The sequence below is a fragment of the Salvelinus namaycush genome, chromosome 1, assembly GCF_016432855.1.
Source record: "Salvelinus namaycush isolate Seneca chromosome 1, SaNama_1.0, whole genome shotgun sequence".
NCBI lineage: Eukaryota > Metazoa > Chordata > Actinopteri > Salmoniformes > Salmonidae > Salvelinus > Salvelinus namaycush.
In genome coordinates this window covers 76,626,886-76,653,119 of record NC_052307.1, presented here as the reverse complement: position 1 = coordinate 76,653,119, position 26,234 = coordinate 76,626,886, and the positions used below count along the sequence as shown (strand labels likewise).

Below are 26,234 nucleotides of genomic sequence, written 5' to 3'. Positions count from 1 at the left end.
AAGCCACTCCTGCGTTGTCTTGGCTGTGTGAACCTTCGCCCCAGTCTGAGGTCCTGAGAGCTCTGGAGCAGGTTTTCATCAAGGATCTCTCTGTACTTTGCTCCGTTCATCTTTCCCTCGATCCTGACTAATCTCCCAGTCCCTGCCGCTGAAAAACATCCCCATAGCATAATGCTATCACCACCATGCTTCACCGTAGGGATGGTACCAGGTTTGGCCGGGCGGCCAGCTCTAGGAAGAATCTTGGTGGTTCCAAACTTCTTCCTTTAAGAATGATGGAAGCCACTGTGTTCTTGGGGACCTTCAATGCTGCAGAAATGTTTTGGTACCTGTTTTGGTATCTGTACCTCGACACAATCCTGTCTCGGAGCTCTATGGAACATTCCTTCAACCTCATGGCTTGGTTTTTGCTCTAACATGCACTGTCAACTGTGGGACCTTATATAGACAGGTGTGTGCCTTTCCAAACCATGTACAATCAATTGAATTTACCTCAGGTGTAAACAGTTGTAAAAACATCTCAAGGATGATCAGTAGAAACTGGATGCACCTGAGCTCAATTTCGAGCCTCATAACAAACGGTCTGATTACCTATTTTATAAGGTATTTCAGTTTTATTTTTTTAATTTAATCATATTTTTAATTGTCACATGCGTTGAATACAACGGGTGTAGACTTTACCGTGAAATACTTGCTTACGAGCCCTTACCAAAGTAAAAGTAAAAACAATTGAGTAAAAAAATTGTTTTTTTAATTATAAAAATGTAAATAGTATCACAAGAGGAATAAAAAACACAAGAATGGAGCTATACACAGGGAGTACCACACACACACACACACACGCGCATACACTCAGAGGGAGGCACAAACACAAAACCACTAAAATACTCAAACATAGACAAATACAACAGCCACTGATCAAATATGTCACTTGTATCAATATAAGCAGGTTGTTGGAGTCAGATAGACAGAAGAGAAGGACAATTATTAAAGGAGAAGACAAGAAGATGGAGCGGAGTGGAAAGGAGAGGAAGAGAGAAACAAGCGGTTGACTGATGTTTGGGGGACTGGGGAGAGTAGAGGAGAGCTAAGTGTTTGAAGCGTGCCTCAAAACCTGCAGGTTCACCTCGGCTAGCAGCCAACACATTAAAAAGGCGACTGGGTCTCCAGCCTCATTGCATATGCATCGAGTCAGAGGCTCACGCCACAGATCATTATAACAAAGATTCCTATTAATTAGGTGGGATTAAACAGAGCCAGACGACAGGGCAGCTGGATAAAGGGGAGAGGGAACGAGAGAGAGAGCTTGTTATACTATATTATTTCTGAAGCAAACCTTTACGTGAGTCATAAGAACACAACCAGATACTGTGGGCATGAATGAAAATGCCTTTCCACAAAAAATCCTGAGCTTGGCTAATAACAATGTATTACGCATACAGTTTCAAAGGGTACAAATCACCTGTAGCCAATTTTACAGTGAGCTTCCATGGCTGAGACAGTAGGATTGGGGCAGAGACTGTGTTAGGACTAAGTCATTAAGTCATGAGTTCATCAGTATTAATCAGGCCAAAGGCTTGAAGCTGATCCTATTCTCTTCCAAAGCTTTCTCCCATCCCTGAATCTCATTACACACCCTGTCGTAATAGAGGATAATGACCCTGCCCTTCCTTAGCACACAATGCTGATTACAAACCCACACTCACACTGCAGCACTGCCACAGACACTGGGATAACACATAGCCCAGAGACGGATTACAACTACATGCAGAGGGATGGAGGGAGAGAGAGAGAGAGAGAGAGAGAGAGAGAGAGAGAGAGAGAGAGAGGGAGATGGGGGAGAGAGAGGGAGATGGGGGAGCGAGAGAGAGAGAGAGAGAGAGAGAGAGAGAGAGAGAGAGAGAGAGAGAGAGAGAGAGAGAGAGAGAGAGAGAGCGATGGGAGAAATATATATACTGATTGGCATTACATAGAGTATGACTGAGATTGAGAAACCTACATTCAGATCACCCAACTAAACAGCACGATTTGACCACTCATCTCGCACAGTGGAGGCCATCTGCTGCTGATGTGTGTGATCTCTTTCAAAATCCTTCTACCTCAGAGAGGAAGGCTGTGATTTGGTGAACTGTCCCTGTGGATGAAGGTGCTGTGGCTTCACATTGGTATGGTAATTAGTCAATAGGCCTTGCTGTGGTCCAGGTGCACTGCTAACCAGATACTCTGACTGACACGGCTAGCTTCTGTTGGCCATAGCCTGGCTCCTGTGCACCATAGTGTGGAGTGTGGACCTCCTTTCAGCTCCAAGGAGGTTGGGTTACTGCCTTGGGGAGAAGTCCTCACCCTTTCACATTAGCAACTGTTCATAGTGTCACAGGTCACCCAGGGTTGCATGTTACCCTCTGAGACAGGACCTCCAGCATGCACACCTGTTCCCAGGGGGTCAGGACATCCCAACTCAATGGGGAGCGACCTCTCCTTCTCACTTCTTCTCCACAGACAGACTAGAGTCATCACAGGAACACTGTGAGATACTGTGTACTGTTATACAGGCCAACCACCAGGTTGAACTGTAAAAGCAGTTCCGTTACATCAGAATATAGATGTTATGTACTGCAATCTCTAGTGCAACCTGAAATCTAAAAAGCCTTGTGTATTTTTTCCATAAGGGAACATAGACCTAGAACATGTTTCAATCTCCCAGGTCAGTGTTGGGGTTAGGGTTAGCCTGCAGCCCTGCCACAGTCCTGCCTGAAACATGTCATTCAGTCTCGCCGGCCGTTAAACATAGATTCAAATATAACAAGCTTGGAACAGCAGCTAGAACTACTCCTGGCAATACGACACTGCTGGCTATACTGGCACAGGCAGAGGACTGTCGATGCCCAGGCAAAAAGAGGACGTTTGTGCATGCATGCCTGTGTGTTGACATTCCCTGATGCAAGCAGCAAGTCTCTGTAACAGAGTACACTACAAAGAAGGAGACGAATATCTGACCAGGTTGAGTGCATCGCTTATGTCACACTTTCTGATATGCCTCCGTGCACAGAAATTGCGTTGCGCTCGACAGGCCACCGATAAAGAACAAAGACATGTCTCGGCATGCCACTCAATGCACAATAGAAAGAGACATTAGGAATTCATTAACTGCACGCAAATCCAATCCAGAGCTGGTTGTGCTGGCAAGGATTCAACCTGTCTGTATAGAGCCCAAAGGAACAGGCTAAAACCTAACAAACACAACTATCACCTGTCCTTGTCTTGGGGACAACACAGTGTTGACTCCCTATAGCCATTATTCATACTTTAGTGCATTATAGGAAGCTGGTCTAACTGCATGTGAATCCAACCAAGGTCACCTTGGATCTTCATAATGGAGGCCATTTTTCTTTTTCCCTTAATACCTTATACTGACATTTTTAACTCTTGACAAGTGGTGTCTGGAAAGCTCTCCATAAATAATGCATTTACAATACCTAGTAAATAAACATTGGGCACAATCGTTAGCCTTCCTGGCCACTGAGTCTAATAGTTTTTACAGCTAAGGTGGCTATTCAGCTTAATGCAGTCCTCACTGCTGGGAGGACATTTCATTCATTAGCACAGTCACAAGCACTTAGAGCACTTTAAGGACCAGTGACAGAGAGGACGGAGGAGGGGTGGGAGGGCGGTAGAGCCGCTGAGTATGGCCACTGTGGCGGGTTCAGGCACGGAGCACTGAGATGGCAGCCCAGTTAGGCAAAGTTGCGGTCAACCTTCGTCTGATTGGATTTGAGGGCAGCGAAACCTGAAGATGATATACATTTAATCAACGTTTTGTTGGGGGACTGAAAGAGGCATGGCCGGCCGGCGGAAGGAGACCCACTCTGTCATCTTCCGTTAGGACTGCTCTCTGTCCCAGTCCACAGCTTTACCATCGCTCAGTAGCAAATATGGCCTCTGGACTAGCACAACGTCACACAATTATCTAAATGACACTTTCTGACTCATTCATCATTGAATCTAAGAGGATATACATTGTCCAGTTTAAACAACTTCAAAGTTAATGGTGTAGTAACAAGTGTCTACATTGTAGTAGGTGAAACAGAGAGGATTCTCATGCCCTCTACCATTAAGGTCAGCAATCTCAGTCTTGATCAATCATCACAATGAGATGAAATTCCTGACCAGGGACATAACAGGGAGGACTCAGTCAGAATAATGGCAGCAGATGGTGTCTAGCTCTGCTCTGAAGACTCCAGTGATCCAGACCAGTGGAGGGACTAAAGCAGGGTGGATTAGGAGGAACAGTTGTCTCCATGATAGCATACTGTAGCTTAGATAAGTGATATATTTAGCTCATCGCTGCTTTGTCTTACATTAGCCAGGTCATTAAGGCAACAAATGGCTCTCCAACCTTCTGGTGTGCCCGTAATGGGTTAATCCTGCCCTTTCAAGATGCTCACAGAGGCTCTCTATAAACACTGACATAGATTATGAATGGTAACAACAGTTACCCGCCTGCCCTACGCAGTGTACTCTGTAATATCCCTTCTGATGTACAGCAATCACACAGTCATCTCTACTGATGGAATTGGTGTCAAGCGTCCATAAGGACACTGAATCTCTCCATTCCAGCAGCTTACAGACGACATATTGAACTTTGTGAGCCTCTTGTCTTGTTCTGTGTTCTCAGAAACTAATTTCCTCCAACAAGGGAGTTTATTTAGGTGGTGTTGATGCATGGCGCATGAGGCAGGGCCAGGCTCTTTTATTAACAGGAGATTAAAACAGCTGTACTGCACGTTGAAGCACTCTCTCCTCCCTGCGCTAACATACGGCCCTGGATTACCAGCTGCACTTGACCATTTAAATTACTGCAACAACCGGCCCTCACCAGCTGGGGCTCATTACCATAACGCACGCCTTCGCCACAGAGGGCTCAGAGGAGTGCGCCCGCCGCAGAAAACAACCCCATCAGAAACCAGAGACACATGAGAGATGTCCTCTGTGCCGAGGGAAAGGTATCATCTCTGGAAAAGTCAAGGGGATGAAACTAACGATACCATTAAGACCACAGGGGAAGAAATACTAGTTAAGATACTGTTTTTACCATTAAACACATACGTCAACAATATCATAAATTATGAATCTGAAGAAATTATCGTAAATCTAATATCTAACATTGCTAAAAATCTAATATTGTTATTAGGAGTATTAGATATTGGGATGGAGATGATCTACTGAATAATCCAGGATAGTTGATACTGTGCAAAGACCATCAAACAAACACTTTATAAAAAGAAAGCGACAAATTATTTTTAAACAAATTGACTTCTAATTTATTCGTGTGATGTAGCGCTTAAGCTAAGAGCTCCCCAGACGCTGAATGAGACACCAGCGTCCCCAGGGAGCTCCAAGTCTGATTGAATACTACACTATACTACTAGTGCCGTGCTAATTAAGAATGGGGGAAATGTTGTAGCGGCTCTTTCAAACATTTGTTTTTCCGCTGTGCGTTCTTCTTACAGTCTGCAGTCTGGGGGAGAGAGTTGGGAGGTGACAGAAGGTTCTGTTGGGTACTGTGAGATACCATATAGGACTAGGGAGTGGATGGTTACCATAAGGTGACAGAAGGTGCTGTGGGGTACTGTGAGATACCATATAGGACTAGGGAGTGGAGGGTTACCATAAGGTGACAGAAGGTGCTGTGGGGTACTGTGAGATACCATATAGGACTAGGGAGTGGAGGGTTACCATAGGATGACAGAAGGTGCTGTGGGGTACTGTGAGATACCATATAGGACTAGGGAGTGGATGGTTACCATAAGGTGACAGAAGGTGCTGTGGGGTACTGTGAGATACCATATAGGACTAGGGAGTGGAGGGTTACCATAGGGTGACAGAAGGTGCTGTTGGGTACTGTGAGATACCATATAGGACTAGGGAGTGGAGGGTTACCATAAGGTGACAGAAGGTGCTGTTGGGTACTGTGAGATACCATATAGGACTAGGGAGTGGATGGTTACCATAGGGTGACAGAAGGTTCTGTTGGGTACTGTGAGATACCATATAGGACTAGGGAGTGTAGGGTTACCATAGGGTGACAGAAGGTTCTGTTGGGTACTGTGAGATACCATATAGGACTAGGGAGTGAAGGGTTACCATAAGGTGACAGAAGGTTCTGTTGGGTACTGTGAGATACCATATAGGACTAGGGAGTGGAGGGTTACCATAGGGTGACAGAAGGTTCTGTTGGGTACTGTGAGATACCATATAGGACTAGGGAGTGGAGGGTTACCATAGGGTGACAGAAGGTGCTGTTGGGTACTGTGAGATACCATATAGGACTAGGGAGTGGATGGTTACCATAAGGTGACAGAAGGTGCTGTTGGGTACTGTGAGATACCATATAGGACTAGGGAGTGGAGGGTTACCATAGGGTGACAGAAGGTTCTGTTGGGTACTGTGAGATACCATATAGGACTAGGGAGTGGAGGGTTACCATAGGGTGACAGAAGGTTCTGTTGGGTACTGTGAGATACCATATAGGACTAGGGAGTGGAGGGTTACCATAGGGTGACAGAAGGTGCTGTTGGGTACTGTGAGATACCATATAGGACTAGGGAGTGGAGGGTTACCATAGGGTGACAGAAGGTGCTGTGGGGTACTGTGAGATACCATATAGGACTAGGGAGTGAAGGGTTACCATAAGGTGACAGAAGGTGCTGTTGGGTACTGTGAGATACCATATAGGACTAGGGAGTGGAGGGTTACCATAAGGTGACAGAAGGTTCTGTTGGGTACTGTGAGATACCATATAGGACTAGGGAGTGGATGGTTACCATAAGGTGACAGAAGGTGCTGTTGGGTACTGTGAGATACCATATAGGACTAGGGAGTGGATGGTTACCATAAGGTGACAGAAGGTGCTGTTGGGTACTGTGAGATACCATATAGGACTAGGGAGTGGAGGGTTACCATAGGGTGACAGAAGGTTCTGTTGGGTACTGTGAGATACCATATAGGACTAGGGAGTGGAGGGTTACCATAAGGTGACAGAAGGTTCTGTTGGGTACTGTGAGATACCATATAGGACTAGGGAGTGGATGGTTACCATAGGGTGACAGAAGGTTCTGTTGGGTACTGTGAGATACCATATAGGACTAGGGAGTGGAGGGTTACCATAAGGTGACAGAAGGTGCTGTGGGGTACTGTGAGATACCATATAGGACTAGGGAGTGAAGGGTTACCATAAGGTGACAGAAGGTGCTGTTGGGTACTGTGAGATACCATATAGGACTAGGGAGTGAAGGGTTACCATAAGGTGACAGAAGGTGCTGTGGGGTACTGTGAGATACCATATAGGACTAGGGAGTGAAGGGTTACCATAAGGTGACAGAAGGTGCTGTTGGGTACTGTGAGATACCATATAGGACTAGGGAGTGGAGGGTTACCATAAGGTGACAGAAGGTGCTGTTGGGTACTGTGAGATACCATATAGGACTAGGGAGTGGAGGGTTACCATAAGGTGACAGAAGGTGCTGTTGGGTACTGTGAGATACCATATAGGACTAGGGAGTGGAGGGTTACCATAAGGTGACAGAAGGTGCTGTTGGGTACTGTGAGATACCATATAGGACTAGGGAGTGGAGGGTTACCATAAGGTGACAGAAGGTTCTGTGGGGTACTGTGAGATACCATATAGGACTAGGGAGTGGATGGTTACCATAAGGTGACAGAAGGTGCTGTTGGGTACTGTGAGATACCATATAGGACTAGGGAGTGGAGGGTTACCATAAGGTGACAGAAGGTTCTGTTGGGTACTGTGAGATACCATATAGGACTAGGGAGTGAAGGGTTACCATAGGGTGACAGAAGGTTCTGTTGGGTACTGTGAGATACCATATAGGACTAGGGAGTGGAGGGTTACCATAAGGTGACAGAAGGTGCTGTTGGGTACTGTGAGATACCATATAGGACTAGGGAGTGGAGGGTTACCATAAGGTGACAGAAGGTTCTGTGGGGTACTGTGAGATACCATATAGGACTAGGGAGTGGATGGTTACCATAAGGTGACAGAAGGTGCTGTTGGGTACTGTGAGATACCATATAGGACTAGGGAGTGGAGGGTTACCATAAGGTGACAGAAGGTTCTGTTGGGTACTGTGAGATACCATATAGGACTAGGGAGTGAAGGGTTACCATAAGGTGACAGAAGGTTCTGTTGGGTACTGTGAGATACCATATAGGACTAGGGAGTGGAGGGTTACCATAGGGTGACAGAAGGTGCTGTGGGGTACTGTGAGATACCATATAGGACTAGGGAGTGGAGGGTTACCATAGGATGACAGAAGGTGCTGTGGGGTACTGTGAGATACCATATAGGACTAGAGAGTGGAGGGTTACCATAGGGTGACATATAGCTCTATTAAGTGCATTTGATATGTGAGGAAATTAGGAAAATTAGGTACTATATGGTACAGTAAACTGAATGAATTAAATTGGCACATGCATCCCTGTTAATAGCCAGGACTCATTTTGTCTGTAGGTGCAGTTGACTTTGACTGGTGAATGCTGCCCTTAGTGAAGAGCATTCTGTGTTGAAGAATAAAAAGGTAATGTTCCTGGCATCAGGTCGGTGGCATGTGTTTTACGGCCTGACAGTTTGCCTTGGCAGCGGGGGGAGACCACACTTAAGCTGAGGTGTAGTGCCACCCACTCTTTGTCACTGTGGAAAGGGTTCAGAACAAACTGGAAACACAGTCACGTCAGTCCTCCCAGCCTCTGTCTGTGTATGTCTGGGTCTGTGTGTGTGTGTGTGTGTGTGTGTGTGTGTGTGTGTGTGTGTGTGTGTGTGTGTGTGTGTGTGTGTGTGTGTGTGTGTGTGTGTGTGTGTGTGTGTGTGTGTGTGTTTTAATTAAAAGAGAGAGAGAGTGAGTGGGAAAGAAAAGTTTGAAGCCATTTGAAAAAGGAAGCATTCATACACACTCCCTCACACACACATATGTACGCATACACACAGGTACTTAGTGTCCTACCATCTTGCTCTGTCTTTGTCATCTCTTCCAGTTTCTTCTGCTTCAGTGTGTCCACCACGTCGGCCAGGCTTCCTTTGCGGCGTTCCGGCGTTCCGAACGCAGATCCGCTCAGCAGGTCGCCGCGCTCCCGGGCCCCCTCCTCAGGCTTGTGTGGGGAGGTTGAGTTATTCCGGAAGGAGTACAGGGAACATACTTTACTGCTGTCAGATTCCTGTAAGAAAACAGAAGTTGGGAGGGGATGGGGAAAGAAAAAGAGAAAGGGGGTTGGATTTAATCATTAGTATTTCCCTTTGTATTCTCTCTGTCTCTGAGTTTAATCGGCTGTTGTCAGTTGATGTAGTCAAATGCAGTGATTGCTAGTTCTTTGGCGGCCCAGGGCGATTTGGCCTTATCAAATGACTCCTCTCTGGCTTTCATACAACAACAGCTTCTATCAAATGATATCTGGCAAGTGAAAATAGTGTAGTGAAATGATGAGGGACACTTTCAGAGGGCATAGCCATAATGTGTGTGTGTGTGTGTGTGTGTGTGTGTGTGTGTGTGTGTGTGTGTGTGTGTGTGTGTGTGTGTGTGTGTGTGTGTGTGTGTGTGTGTGTGTGTGTGTGTGTGTGTGTGTGTGTGTGTGTGTGTGTGCGTGTGTGTGTGTGCGTGTGTGCGTGTGCTCAGGCACTACTTTACCTCCGGGGAAACTACACAGAGAAACCTCCCAACTATAATTTCTTAAATTGCATTTCAGAGTACATTTGTGTTGGGGTGAGTGCTGTGTAATTTGTTCATTTTCGAGGGTAGGCCTATTCTCAGGTGAGTGCTGCGGGCCATCGTAAATCTGTGTCCTGTCTCAGGCTGTTGTTGTTTTTCAGTCCCACCTGTGTGTGGTTTAGTATTTAACTAAGGGTCCTGTCTGAGACTGATGGCTGGGTGCTCTCTGTACACGGAAAAGAGGCAGGAGGAGAGAGAGAGAGAGAGAGAGAGAGATAGAGAGAGAACTTGGGTCATGGCTTCTCAGACACAAGGCTGTTTTAATTATAGCTTGCAGAGAGTAGGACAACAGGTAATTCTGCTGTAAAGAGTTGAACCCTTTTACCTCTGTGTATTCTCACATCTGCTCTGTGTGTCATGTATAACACCGCCTGATCTGACATTTAACAACAAAACAACACAATACCTTCAACACACACATAAAGGAGGAAGCCCTTCTACTGAAGGACACACAGATAACAGTGAAAGTGAACAACCAAAGAAGAAAGGATCATCATGAAGGTAGAACGATGTTGAGAAGTGGGTGGGATCTGCTGATATTCCCAAAGAACATGGAGTGATGTACAGTACACTGGGCATTCCTGTTGCAATCTTTTATCCAAGCTTAATATCCTCAGACAGGCAGAGGAGTCAGAGAGGTGGTTCGGTTCAGTACCAGGGCCCGGGGTGTAGCGGCTAGGTCTACACCCAGCGCTGGGCGGGCAGGATGGGGGTGATTATGCAGGGGTGGCTGTGGCTGTGCCAGGGCCAGTGGAGGGTGCTTGTGGGGAGCGGCGCTGGGTTAATCAGCTGGCGCAGGTTCAGGGCACAGCCCACACAGACGCATGGCACAGCAGTGGAGTCAGGTAATCAGCAAAGGCAACACTTTCAGCCTTCTCGCCGTCTGCCTCTCTCCCCCCTCTCTCTCTCTCTCTGTCAATCCCTCCTTCTCCCCTCTCACACTCCCTCTCCCATGCGCCATCTGTACCAAGTCAACTTGAGCTGACGGGATCTCGACACATCACTTTTCCAATTTCAATGTTTACAATTTAATGGTAAAAAGTAATTGTCACGCAGGGCCAAGGCCATGGCAATCCACAGCCAACTGTGATGTGACAATGGTGGGGGAAAACGAATGTTGCTAGCTTTGAAGTACATTTGTGTTCATCTTTTTATAATTAACCTGCAGACTTGTCATGGCCCCATGTTCTAGTCCTCCTTCCTTGACCTCATGTCGCTCCTCAGTACGAATCCCAGCCTGCCACCACCATCCATCTGATAGACTCTACTCAGACTAGAGGTTTGAGTATGTCTCGCTGTATTTTCTGTTCAACGCAGAACAATCAACCAGAGCAAGATCATTTTACAGCTGGCTTATAGAAAAGGTTTTTAATGTATAATAAAGGATTTACTGTGACAACAGATGTTATATATATATATTGGCTGGTTTTTCTCAAGTCAAAAAGGCAGCAAAAACTTTTGTTTTTCATATCTGGATAAAATAATAATAATTGAAGTAATAATAAACTGAAAAGGATTTGACATTATGTAAACTAAATGCAAGCATTTCCTCCCTCAGATCCAAAATGAATAGAATGAACTTTCATACGGATCCTTTCATTCTATCAAGAGGCTGTCGAGTGATTGCAGTGAGTAACAGGAGACAATGCACAAAACATTCTTTCAAATGCCATTCTAATTACCTTCATCACTAACGGCCCTGTGATCCAATTAGAGCCTGTCAGAAGAGCGGACCACCTGAGCAATCTCCTGACTGTCATTTACATACTGGACGACAAGAACAGTGTCTCCAGACCGCCCAGCATCCTTAGAAAACAAGCCGGGACAAAGGGGCTGGGATGGGGCTGGGGGTGGGACGTGGGTGGGCAGGAGGAGTGGGGGGCAGCGACTCTCTCCCAGCAGCCACTGCAGTGTGGAGGGGTGGCCCCTGGAAGGCTACTTCAGAGCCCCTCTGGGTCTCTTTACTGCAGGCCCGTCTGTCACAAACAACCACCTGCCTCCCCGGCTACAGCCCACAAGTGCCTCTGCTCTTCTCTCCTCCACACACATCAAAGCAGCTCCACAGATTGTCTGGGGCCTGCTGCAGATGTACACAACAACACATATTGTGGGAGATGTTTCTTTGATGACAAATAGAATGCAGCCTGAAGAAGAAGCGTAGCAACATTCCGTTCTGTCTTAATTTGTCAGACTGTGGTATTGAATTTTTATTGGGATGCTGTGTAGTGTAATACACGTTTTACTGTTGATATCTCTAGGCCTGTTCAGCCTAATAATAACATGTAGTTGATTATAGTTGGTTTGGTGCTGCCTATCTGAGGGTCCCAGGATCCCTACGGCTTCACAGTATTAGAGACAGTACCCATGGCTGGGAGGAGGAGGGAGGGGCTGGGCATGTGAAGAGTTCCCTTTTACAAGCACAGAACAATGGGTGGCTGTTGAGCCTGTATCTTGGCCCCAGTGCATCCTGGTCCAGAGAGAGCCTCTAGTGAGGGAGTCAGACGGCCTTGGGGGCTGAGGGGCCCGGGCAGGCCCTCTAGAACAGATACCCTCTCAGAGACTTTGTTCCACTGTCGTATTGTCTCCCTATTTATAGTTTCATCAAATCTGTGTGTGACGTTAAAATGCAACTCAATACGTTGTTGTCCTCTTCTTTTAGAGTGGGGAGGATCTCAAGACACTCGTGAGAGCTTAGACTTCAAAGACAAGTGCTTGGCAGAACGCATGGTCTTAAGTCTTCATTGAAATTGTTCCGAGGGCTCTGTTGTGACCGTGTCCTTGTCAGAGAAATTCCTCTCTGCTAGGGCATAGTGACAAGACAGTTTTGTGTGTGTGTGTGTGTGTGTGTGTGTGTGTGTGTGTGTGTGTGTGTGTGTGTGTGTGTGTGTGTGTGTGTGTGTGTGTGTGTGTGTGTGTGTGTGTGTGTGTGTGTGTGTGTGTGTGTGTGTGTCAGGCTTACTCACACTCAGAGGCTAGACACTGGTGAAAGTCATTAATGGTGAAGGTCACCAACGGAACATACAGAACATTGTCTGGAATCTACCTCACCCCTGACAACGTTCGAAAACAGACTGTTGTACAGAGACAATAATACGGTACCCTCTGAAACCTTCTGATGGCTTGCCTGTCACCTACAGTAAATAGTGAAGGGTACACTGAGTCATTACAGTAGACACTGAGTATTACAGCAGTAAGGCAGCTAGCTATAGACCCTATATCAGATAGATCCACAAAAACACTGCTAAGACATATTACTCTTCATTCTTTGGGATGTATGTTTTCTAGGAATTACAAGATGTATCAATGATTCCTCACTCCTACTTATATTATTCTAGTATTTTTTAGCAAATGTAATATGTCTACTAGTCAACTGGTTTACTGGTCTACAGGGTGGTGTCTCTCACCATGCGCTGCTGGGCTGACACCATGCTGTCCCAGTCACTCTCTGGAGGGACACTGCTGAGGGGCTGCAGTTCGTCCATGGAGCCCTTGCTGTGGAGCAGGCTGTGCAGGGGCAGCTGGGGCGTCCCGTGGGCCTCCGCACTCTCCTCCTTATCCCAGGACAGGTGGTCCTGACTCATGGCTTCCTCCCCATCGGCGACGGAGGCAAACGGAGAGGTGGCTTGCTTGGAAGACATTATTCTGCTGTGGAAGAGAGAAAGAGAATAGGACAACCGGTCAGAAAACTTCAAAGCCACATAGTTAAACGTCAGACAGTTTTATGACACCGGGACGACAAAACAGCTGATGTCAAAATGTATTTACGACAGGTTTGCTGGATGTTTCACCATCCTCACATCAACCTACACCTGTTGGTGCCCTGAAAAACAATGTTGGACCTGAGTCAAAGTTGGAGAGATCCTATCAATGGTCATGTGGCCTGCTGAGGAGGTGTGAGAGCAGGCCATGGGGCTTCTCCTAATCCTTTGTTTCATGTAAATGGTGGAGATGAGGCTGGAGATGAGGCTGGAGCGGTGCCTGTGTCTGGGCCAGGCCCAACCCTCCCTCCCTCCACCCAGCCAATGATTAGGCTGCTAAGAGGGTTACTATACCACATAACGCACTCTCATTAAAGCTCTAACACAGCCCCAGATAGTGTCCCAGTCAAGCCCCAGTCAATAATGACCCTAGATAAAAGTAAACATGACAACACTACTCTCTAGTGCTCCAAATTCAGATAATGCCTTAAACCGCTTTTGTTTATGATAAACAATTATAAGGAGATGACGAGTCAAAGTAATGTACGGACTTTAATAGGCAGCCCCTAGAAGAGTGCATCGATTTCAGATTTTCCACTTCCTGTCAGGAAGTTTGCTGCAAAAGGAGTTCTGTTTTACTCACAGATATAATTCAAACGGTTTTAGAAACTAGAGAGTGTTTTCTATCCAATAGTAATAATAATATGCATATTGTACGAGCAAGAATTGAGTACGAGGCCGTTTAAATTGGGCACGATTTTCCCCCAAAGTGAAAACAGCGCCCTCTGTCCTCAACAGGTTAATTAACAGAAGAGCCTTAATTGATTGAATTGAACAGTTGACAGAATGATCCTGCCACCAAACACAACACCAACCCCAAGCTGCTTCCTTTTTACTTCCACTCTCCAAATTAGCAAACGATTAACTTTTCAGTGCTACACTATTTCTCCAGGCCAATAAATCCTACTTAAGCAGCTTGGAAATCCGATTCTGGCAGTGGAAGACAGAATTTACAAATCTGTCACACACTTTCATGAATATTACAGTGAAGAGTGTACTTGACATATCAGGTGCAAAGAAAACAAATGCTAACAGTGTTTCATTTTTTCATGTAGCTTAACATTTCCCCTCATAGAATTTTACAGCTAATTTAGCCTCTTCTTACAATTAATAACGCCACCCTCATGCTGTGACCTACAATTACTGAAATGAATACTGTGCCAGAAAATCGAATTTTGTAATTGGTATTAATGAGATAATAATATGGCATTAATACTGATCTGAAGTGGGGAAAAGGAGCCAGTCCATATTTACTGGTCATTTTCTTTTCCCATGCCCCTGATCTGCCTCTATCTAAGCTGCTGGGTATTTAACAATGAAAACAGCATGTGAGCCTCAAGTCTAGGTCTCATCTCTGCTGTAGCATCTTCTATGCCAGGGAGAGGCAGGGATTTGCAGGGGAAGACAGGGAGAGACAGGGAGGGGAGCTCAAGGTGTGAGAAATCTGGCCCATTATCCTCTCTTCCACAGGGTCACTGTGGCAGAGGTTTAGCCACCCCCTTAGCTAGGCTATGGGCTGGAGGAAGGAGACAGAGAGGTTGGTATTCTAGGTCAAGGGCTGTGGTGTGATCGTGTCCTTGTGTTGCCTGCTGGGAGGACCATGAGACAGACAGACAGACTCCACCGTACCTCACCAGACTCTGCCAAATGTATGGCATGGGATTCACAGAGGGCTCAAAACAAATTTGACACAGGGTGAGATTAATCTGATCAAGAGTCTAGGTGCTTCCTCCCCGTACGTGAGGATTGTGCACATCGCATGCCGCTGTTAGGCCCGCCAGCGCTCAGCAGCCTCAGCTCCACTAAAGAATGACTAGTTCACTTGAAGCCGTGCCATCCTTTTACACACACCGCGCTGAACAGCAGAGCAGACTGGCACTCTCAATGTGAATTGTTAAATACAGTTCATTAACTGAGTTCAGAGCCAGCACATTACTGTATTTCACAAGGCATTACAATAAAGAGTGTTGAAAACACATATACGTATCAGGACATCCAAGTCTTACAGGCACACACACACACACACACACACACACACACACACACACACACACACACACACACACACACACACACACACACACACACACACACACACACACACACACACACACACACACACACACACAGAGGCACGTAGTTATAGATCAGTATTTTTGGTGGTGGTTAGGGTGAAAATGGGAAAATGGCAGGCCATGTTAATCACCCAGGCCCCAGCAGCTGTGTCAACAGGGCCAGTCTGTCAGGTACCATAGTGCTGGGAGGGAAGGAGCCTCACTCTCTCTCAGACCGGCCTGTGATGTCTTCTGTTTTCTCTAGAGAGACTCAGCTCTCAATTTTAATCAGACAATAAATAGTTTCCTGTAATTATATGAGAACTTATTCTCAACTGGCCTACCTGGTTAAATAAAGGTGAAATAAAATAAATAAAAATATCAAATAGAACATGGTCTCGAAATTGAGAGTGTTCATTGTAAATCTAAATTCAGAGCAAAGTTCAGAACTTGCATGTTGAGAGTGATGGTGTGCTGTGAGGAAGATGGGGGAGGAGAGAGGTTTGAGAAGGGGGAGGGGGTGGGCTCGAGTTAGGAGATTCCGACACATTTTTTATTCATGCATCCAAAAAGCCCGGGCCTCCAGCACAACAAGCTCCCGTCTTCAATGGAGTGCGAGAGTGAAACAAAGCACTTCTTTTGTATGACACAGTAAATCAAGTGGTATTATTTTACCACTAAAATATTCAGTCTCTCAGGCACTTTTACCCCGGTCTCCAGCCATCAGTCAAGCTGCTGAGGCGTGAGAGAGACAGAGTGAACAGGGCTGACTCCATCCTCCTGTAACATGTGTCTACAGCAATCTTGTTAGAAAATGCAACAGATCTGCGGCAGGCTCCGTAACAGTATTTGTCAGTGGGTTAATAATTTATTAGCAGAGCTGGGAGGGCTGCGCTCAGCTAAAGAGAGCACAGAGCGAGGGTGCCCCACCCCCCAACCTCTCAGAGGCCCTATACAATACCAGCTCTCATTATTGAAGGGAGAGAGAGGGAGGGATATTGCAATAAGTCTCAGAAAATGTCAGAGGGCAACAATATGTATATTATATAGTCCCCAAAGCCTATGCTGGGATATAATGGTAAACAACGTGAGCGTTTGATTCCAGAATTGTTTGAATGAAACAATAAAACATAAGGTGTTTCATAGAGTAGGAGAGCAGCTGGGGTCCAGGTCGACAGTGGGGATTGTGAAACATTGAATAACAGAGTATCCAAGGCTCTGGTGAAACACTCATAAAAAAGTCTCAACAAAACAACCCGTTTATACATTGCATTCTAACTACACTGCATTCTGCACTGCTGCTATTCCTTTACTCTTATCAATAATGTAATGTGTTTCTCTAGTAATGAAGCCCAATATGTGCCTTTGTGTACGTTGAGCAGTGAGAATATGGCAAACTGAAGAAGCCTCTCTGGCGTGAATTCTTGACAAGCCGTCTCCCCTCATGCTTGATTACACAATAACAATGGACAGCTAACAAACCAAACGAATCAATAAGAGCATGACATGTTGCCTGCCTTCTCCCAGACAAAGCCCCAGTGACTTTGCAGAGGAAAGAAAGAGGAAAACGTGAAAGAGAGAAAGGGTCTATATATAGCTGACAATACTGCCCACATTTAAAGGATTAGGAGTGAAGGCTCATATGGCCTGGAATGCTTTGAGTCATGAATTGTTGCTACTGATAATGTTCCATCACGCGACAACCTCTGTTTAATTGGTTAGCATTAGAGGACCCTAGGTCTTCTGACTGGGCCGTGTGTCTGTGGCTATCGCATTTCCTCCTCTATCGTAACAAGCTCTGACTTTCAGCCCGCTGTCGCTGCTCTTTCACACTGCTGACCTTTTATAGACAATGGTGATAAGTAACTCCACACCAGCCCCCCCCCCCCCCCCCCCCCTTCGCCCATCGCCTGCCTCGCGCCCCACAACCCCCACGCCTCTTCCCTCTTCTCCCAACATTAATCACAGGTCACTTCAGCAGAAAAATATTAGCCCCTTACCCTCAGACACCACCACCCAATGTTTTCAGGGGGAATAATGAAATAAGTTGTTAAAACAAAAGGGCCATTGTTTGAGGACATAGCCATGGGAAAGCTGGATATGGCAAAAAGCTGCTTTATGACCGAGCTTCAAGTCTCCATGGGTAACGACGTGCAGACATACACACACACACAAATAGACACACACACACCAAAATGAAGAAAATAAAAGGTATAAATGATAATGATTTGGGGAAATATTCCTTATTGGAATCTTTTGATTTTCTCTAAAGAAAAATCTAAAGTTATTTGAAAACAAAGGCATTTCAACAGAAACTGAACATTGGGTGAAGATCTAAAAAGCATGATGTCTTTAGACAACATCGACTAGAACAAAGAGATTAGGTCAAATATTAACATTACACCATACTAACAATGGAAAACTAAAAATGTAAATACGAGCAGTTATCGCAGGCCAGCACAAGAGCCATTTGGTGCACCTAATGAAATATCATTATAGGGGAGGAAATGCATTACACACCATGCTAGTGAAGGCACTGTGAGAACATGGTCAGAGCAACACAGTCTACACAAAGAAGATACAGGCTTTACTCCAGAGCACAAGTCAGGGCTCACACACATAGTGGGAGAGAGAAAGAGTTCATATAAGTTCTAGTATTCAATTTAGTTTAAGCAATCTACAATACATTAAAAAAACTCATTTGAGGACTGAAGGCCATATTTCCTTACATTTGAAAATATATTTTGAATTTCCTTTCAATAGACACTCAATATTGTCTATATTTTACAGATGGATAGAGCCAGGCTCATATGAGCCTGAGACTGGCTGTACAACGTACAAAGGGAAAAAATATGTCTTCCTCTAGAGGTCTTTGTAACCTCCTATTTCCCCACTGTTGTCCCAGGTGACATAGCAGGGATCCACAGGGTCTTCACCTGGCATAATAACATGTTGCTACCTCACAGCTCCCAGCTGGAAAATTACTGACACACTCACTGCCGTTTAGCACAATTAAATGATAAACTTCCATTGTGACTGTGTTTTAGATGAACCTGGCACCCCATACATAAACATATAATAATGATTCAGCTTCTACCGCTCTCCTTCACTCTCTATACAAAGCGTGCGTACACACACACACACACACACACACGCACACACGCACGCACACACACACACACACACACACACACACACACACACACACACACACACACACACACACACACACACACACACACATTCCACAGCAGCTAACACTACCTATGAGACCCAGTAAACGAAAAATCGATGGAGAGGAACTCCTTACTTCTTACTGTAAATTCTAAAATGGTTACAATATTTGAAGATAAACTCATCTACTGTATGAGGATGATGAGATGTGAACTCATATTCTTTTTGAAGTCTATTTCACAGTTTATTTATGATAATCAGATTTATTTTACATTATTTAGATTTTATGGATTCTACAAACGAATGGCTGTGCTAGACATTATAGCTTTAAAAAAATAAATATATATAAAGATGTTCAAATTAAAAGTTAAAATGAACATCTCACTTCCATGATAAATATTTCAGACAATAATATAAAAATGTAATCCAAGGAGAAAAATTCAAGTGGACGAAGTAATTATGGGTAATGATATAAAAATATTGCAAATGGCTGGGGAAATACATACACCCTAACAACGTAGCTGGAGAGAGTTGTTCCTCTATAAATGTTGACCTTCCCCCTTCAAAAAGTCAACTCAATTACACAAGCACTTCATCCCCACTTCACTCACTCTCCTGATGCTTTCGCTATTAGAAACCAACGTAGTTACTCCGTCTAAAACCCACACTCAAAAAGACAGCCACCCAGAGTAAATTAAGCAAGCCTCCTCAAGTGCACACTTTAGATATAGAGCACAGCATCCATAATTACTTTGCACAGTAAATTATTTGCAATAATATCCTGTTGGAGGAGCCGTCTTCCGTCTCACTTTAAACACTTGTGCAGCTGGATTAGTTAGACAGCCTGGTTGGTGTCCTGCCCCCCCTTGCTAGCTGCTAGGCAGAGCCTGACAACAGAGGCCGATGCAGGTGTGAGAGCGCTGAAGTGGCTCTGTCTGTCTGTCTGTCTACCCAGTGAGGGTCGAGGAGCACACACTTACAAACTGAGCCGCTCGTCTCCACCGATGGCCCCCTCCGCCACTGGCCCTCTTCCTCCCGATCCAAGAGAGACAACTTCAGCGCTGGATGGCATAACACCTCCTCAGTTCACCAGGAGCCAGAGGGGTACTCACACTCTCTCTCTCTCACACAGACACACACTCTCTCTCTCTCACACACACACACACACTCTCTCTCTCTCTCTCTCTCTCTCTCTCTCTCTCTCTCTCTCTCTCTCTCTCTCTCTCTCTCTCTCTCTCTCTCTCTCTCTCTCTCTCTCTCTCTCTCTCTCTCTCTCTCTCTCTCTCTCTCTCTCTCTCTCTCACACACACACACACACTCACATGCACAATCACACACACTCACGAACACACGCTGACAGGCCAAGCGTCCAGGGCAGTACTTTTCCCATCTGTTCCACAGTACTCTGTCTCAGAAGGCATCCACGAGAAGGAGAAGTAGAGGACAGAAATAGAGGACAGAACTAGAGGACAGAACTAGAGGACAGCCAGGAGCAGCACACATAGGAGCAGCACCCACAATAAAGAATAGCACCAGAACTACTGCACCACCTCAGCACTACCACTCTCTCGTCCAGCCAGCAGTCTGGCGCTAAAGAGATTGAGAGGCAAGAAAATCAACTTGTTTTTTCCTTCCCTCTCTTTCTCTGTCTCTCTCTCTCTCTTACACTCCCCCGCTCTCTCTCACTCTCTGAACGTGTAGAGGTCTGGGCCTTCTGGGTGATGCAGTTCCCAAAGTGCCTTCTGTCACTGCCACTGCAGTTAAGCAAACTTTACAGCCAGTCAAGCCATCAACCAACATGGGCTATTCGCTGAGCAACAGTGGAGCTTTGTGGCTCCCCTCCCAGTTGACAGTAAGTTATGAGCCCTTTGTGAGTGCAGGGGAAGGAAAACAGAGATCGGAATTTGGCAGGAACATAGTAATACAGAATTCTCCTGTCTGTGGAACCTGAAGTTTTCATGGAAACAATCAAGCATTGTTGGGGTAAAGAAAAGCGACTGACAGATGAAATATAGTGGGGGGCCCTTTTAGGAAAACAGTCAACAAAGCGCCATTCAGGCCAGGTCCTTTCTGTCATTTATAAAGATAACTTCTATGCACTTGAGAGTTTAGAGCAAAGAGTTCAGATTGAACTAACCAAGTGTAACATCTCCCACAGTCCACAGTGCAGAGAGCTGTGGAGAAGGCTGGGGGTGCCAAACAAGTAGGCTGGGGGGCTGCCAGGCATCACAAGGTTCCTAGAGATACACAATGAGTATATAGGGGACAGAGGGGGAGGAGAGAAGAGAAGGGGGAGAGGAGAGAAAAGGGGCCCCTGAAAAAACGCAGAGAGCCGCGCCAAAAGAGCAGGAACAATGGCTAATTATGAAGGAGTAATTTTGCAGGGGGACAGAAAAAGAGAGGGACAGTGGAGACACAGAATGGATTATGAAAGGAGGGGGGGTATTCTTCTGCATGGCAGGAGAACTGTGGGCCTCAGTCTTTGGCCTGCTCCTTATGAGGTCATCACTGGCAGCTATTGCCCAGAAAAGTTTGTTTGGTACAACTGCCGTTTGGACATCTGGAATGTCGGCACACAGTGGCCTGCTTTCTCCGCAACTATCCTGATTCTTTTCTTTTCCAAAAATAGGACGCTTCGCCAGCGCTGGTCACTCAAATTGGAAAATGTACAACGTCTAATGAAAAGAATAGCAGTTTTGTTCTCTTTCATTCTCATCTCATAAATGGGAATGAGGAAATTACCTACAACGCTGCTTTGATTAAGAGGCTCAATTCTAGGGATTGGCTGGACAACAGCTCATTAGTTACAGTTAGTCCCACCCCTAATTCTTTGGGGATTTGTTTTCTTTCATTCTTTCTTTCTCTGTCTTTCTCTCACTCACTCATGAATTGAAAGAATTCATTGGGCGCGCAAACAAGGCACACAAATGTGTCCACCTTTGTCACTGGACGTTTTTCTCTATCTTAGTGCCTTGTATGTTCTCTGAGGGACGGAGGGAGGTTGAGAAACTGATTCCTGGGATAAAGGGAGGGAGGGAGCTACGGAGGGAGGGAAAGGGCCATATTCTGAGAGTGGCAACGTTTCATGTGACACGTCAATTGGAAAATCAAAACAGGGGTAGTTCATTTGCTCCACCCAGATGAGACCATGTAGAAGGGACTGATGAATAGAGGTCAGGCAGGCCACACCTCACAGACATTGATTGCCGATTTAAACCACTGAAACAAATTAATTTGCCCTTGTTGAATAGAAAGCATGGTCAACAGTGTGTAACGCTGTGACAGGTCGGACGGGAGGGCCGAATAAAAGTGAGCGGCTAAACGAATGCTTGGCAGCCGGCTCTGTTTGGAGGTGGTTAAAAGTTATCCTGCTGACTGACAGCCCATACAGAGGAAAAGAGGCTGCAAGGAGAAACGAGATCTGAGGAGCCAAACCAGAACCACCTGCCATTGATCTGAGTAATTGCCCAAAAATTTGGTTCACAGAAGACATGTACAGCCCCTGTTTAGCAATGCTTCACTCACAGAGCGGCACGGAGAAAACCACTATAACTGAATGGGAAACACAGTCTAATAAAATCAGGGAGCTGACAGACATGGTTGAAGAGAAAAATGTGCAGTATATGCAGTCTGAGAGAACAGGCTCTGTACAGGATTAGCCGCTGACTGATACAGAAAATGCCTCACCACTGGGCTGTTAACCATGTGTCTGACCACTGATACTACGCTCACACTCACACTGCATTCATCTATTTGTCAAGATGCCAGATAAAAAGACATGGTAGGCCTCTGTCGAAATATAAATATCACCGCAAATGATAAACTCACTGCAATCTATTACCTACAAAAACAGAAAATAAGACTTCTTTCTGCCTGGTCAGCAGTGAGTAGGTTTTGATGGGGAAATGGGGCCATTATTTCCCCTCTCACTATCTCCATCACAGCCCCAGGCCTCTGGTAGTTTCTGGTAGTCAGAGTCAGTCATGTTGACTAACACCTTGGTGGGAGAGGTTTCTCTTCTTTCCTGGCAGACGCAGACCACGCATGCATCATGACAGGCTTTCAGAATGAAATCATGAACTAAATTGCTTTCTTAAAAAACCACAAGTGTGAGCCAGGGGTTTGTGTCTGTGTCTGGCCGGTGGCCACGTCCCTCTGGTTCCCAGGCAGCCTCTCAGGCAGCCTCTACCCGGCTCCTCTGTTGTGGTTCCCTGCTACCACATTCATTACGCTCAGCGCAGCCCGGCTCAGCCTCAGACTCGCTACACTGTGGTGGGGCTCCCTCACTGGACCAGTAGGAAATCATCTGGTCATCTCAAACTACTCCTCCATTTCAGACGGCCCCGCTCCGCACAAAGAGGCCCTTTGTCCCAGCACGTTCACGACCACACTTTAGATCTCAATCAGTGAATCAATCAAAAACATACAAACAAATGTGGTTTTATAGCTGGGGTTTTAAAGTCTGAAGGGGGTTGTCTGAAAGACTGACTCAACATTTCACACATTTACACTGCTTTATTACCAAACAACAATCACTAAAGTTGCAGTTCCTAGCAACACTTCAAACATTTTTTGGAACATTATTAAAATAGCATTCTGGTGTGTCTAGCTGTGCCATGGCAGTTAACAGGGAAATGTAGTAGTCTGCATGTAGGCTATATCTCTTACAAACAAATGTTTAAAAGACTTGCTACTGAAAACGGAAAGCTGGGGGACAAAATCAACTTAAAAGTCAATATCCTAAAACACACAGAGAGAGAATGGGAGAATGGGAGGAAAGTATATTATGCAACAAACAAAAACAGAAGACAGGGCCGTGGTCTTTGGAAATACTGTCTCTATCTGACCCAAATAGACTTAAATAAGCAGCAAACAGAAAAAGGCAAATATCTGGTGAAGGCCGGACAAATAGTGGATAGTGATTGCAGCTGAGCTGTAAGAGAGGATAACAAGCCTCCAGTCCCCCACCTCCCCCCGCCCTCCGCCCCGGCCCGGCCCTCTATCTGTCCTTCTCTCACTAGGCTCAAGGTAGCAGATGTGTCTTTCACAGCCTGTGGAGTGTGCAACCAATCTGCAAACAATAGCTGGGACTTGATAAAGGTTGAATGTCTGTCGCAACACACCGGTTAGGAGAGAGGTGAAAACGCAGAGTCCACGCCACGCTGCAAACCCACGCCCTACAGCGGTTTCTCCTCTGACATGTCACTCCAGCCTAGCTATAGGTGTGACTGTGAAAATGTGTGTGTGTGTGTTAGTGGGCCACTACCATGCTATTTAAGCCCGTCAGTAAGCCCATTACACCAGTATAAGTCACCTCCCTGACCTCCCGCTGAGATAACAGTTGGTGTAAACATGTACATCCTATTAACACATGGCCACAGGTCCGTGTGCGAAAGCCGTCTCTGAGTCTTAAATACCACAGTCAGCCATGACAGAGAAACAGATACAGACACAGCCATGACCTCTGACACCACAGCCCTCTCTTTGTCTGTACTGTAGACAGGACACTGGACAGGACCACAAGTTCAATCTGAGTTCATTATGGACTCTCTATTGGTCAATGACTGGAGTCAATGCAGTAATAGACATTAGAATGGCATTTCTCTTCATCTATTCCAGTAGACATCGACAGTGTTAAGAGAACGCTGAAGAGACTGATGTTCAGAGAGAGAAAGTACTGTTGGCATCTCAGTTGATCTCTACATTGTAAATATCCTGCATTATTAATTGCATGACACACTGGTTCAATATGGATTGGATTTCACAATGCCAAAGTAAAAGCCACTGTGTGTGTGTGTGTGTGTGTGTGTGTGTGTGTGTGTGTGTGTGTGTGTGTGTGTGTGTGTGTGTGTGTGTGTGTGTGTGTGTGTGTGTGTGTGTGTGTGTGTGTGTGTGTGTGTGTGTGTGTGTGTGTGTGTGTGTGTGTGTGTGAGAGTACACTGAGTTTCTCCCAGGTTTATGACAGTAGTAACGAGCAAGCCTGCAGGGCACAAATAGACAAATGAGGAGGACTGGGACACATTATTAGAGCTCATCAATTATCTTTATACTAGAGCTGGAGTGATGGCTTAGTTTGTGTCGTCTCTTCTTAAAAACAAAATATAAATATTATGAGTACAACATGAAAATATTTTTGAAGACAACAACAGATTTATTTACATAAAAATGATAGATTATATTAATTTGAAATGAGTGGGTCGTTCCACAGATTATACAAAATATTTTTTTTCTTCCTGTGATTAGGAAATGTGTCTTATCACAAAATGAGACATTTAGATATTTCTAATATGTAAAACCATTAATAACTATTCAGTTAGCATTGACTAACTATTCATTTGTCTGTTCTTAGGCTGAACAAAGCCATGAAAATAACCTCTCCATGTACTGTACTGTACGGTCTCGCAATATTCAGGATTGTGCAGCCATTTTAAAACGATGAAAAACACATTGTGTTGAGCGATATGAAAGCATAATGTCCAACGGGTGTCAGTCAGCTCAACAGTGAGTGCAGCGGAGAGACCATGTCAGGGTAAATATTTAACAGGCAGCCATTTAAACCAATAGAACTGCAGGAGAGTGAGGAGCCAACGCACGTCAGGAGACATAGACTGTCCTAGACTACAGGACTGCTTTGTACAGACACAGTGAATAGGAGAGGACGCACTGATCTGTCCACTGCATTCATCTATTATAAATGCACGTTGCCTTCACGCCGTGCAGTTAAATATATAGAGTTGAAGTCGGAGGTTTACATACACTTAGGTTGGAGTCAGTAAAACTTGTTTTTCAACCACAAAAAAATTATTGTTAACAAACTATAGTTTTGGCAAGTCGGTTAGGACATCTTTTTAAGTCATTTTTCCAACAATTGTTTACAGACAGATTATTTCACTTATAATTCACTGTATCACAATTCCAGTGGGTCAGAAGTTTACATACACTAAGGTGACTGTGCCTTTAAACAGCTTGGAAAATTCGAGAAAATTATGTCATGGCTTTAGAAGCTTCTGATAGGCTAATTGACATCATTTAAGCCAATTGGAGGTGTACCTGTGGATGTATTTCAAGGCCTACCTTCAAACTCGGTGCCTCTTTGCTTGACATCATGGGAAAATCAAAATAAATCAACCAAGACCTCTGGTTCATCCTTGGGAGCAATTTCCAAATGCCTGAAGGCACCATGTTTATCTGTACAAACAATAGTATGCAAGTATAAACACCATGGGACCACGCAGCCGTCATACCGCTCAGGAAGGAGACGCGTTCTGTCTCCTACTGCAAATCAATCCCAGAACAACAGCAAAGGACCTTGTGAAGATGCTGGAGGAAACAAGTACAAAAGTATCTATATCCACAGTAAAACAAGTCCTCTATCGACATAACCTGAAAGGCTGCTCAGCAAGGAAGAATCCACTGCTCAAAAGCCACCATAAAAAAGCCAGACTACGGTTCGCAACTGCACATGGGGA

At 45.3% G+C, this 26,234-nt stretch overlaps 1 protein-coding gene across 1 annotated transcript in view; it reads right to left on the bottom strand.

Annotated features, from left to right (window-relative positions):
• LOC120049221 (transcription factor SOX-6-like) overlaps positions 1 to 26,234 on the bottom strand; it is a 202,846-nt gene that overhangs the window by 119,263 nt on the left and 57,349 nt on the right. Inside the window, exons 4-5 of the mRNA XM_038995460.1 lie at positions 13,184 to 13,424; positions 9,021 to 9,231 (exon numbers count right to left, since the gene is read on the bottom strand). Coding sequence (XP_038851388.1) covers positions 9,021 to 9,231; positions 13,184 to 13,417 — 445 coding nt within the window. The 5' untranslated portion in view covers positions 13,418 to 13,424. The remainder of the gene's footprint in view (positions 1 to 9,020; positions 9,232 to 13,183; positions 13,425 to 26,234) is intronic.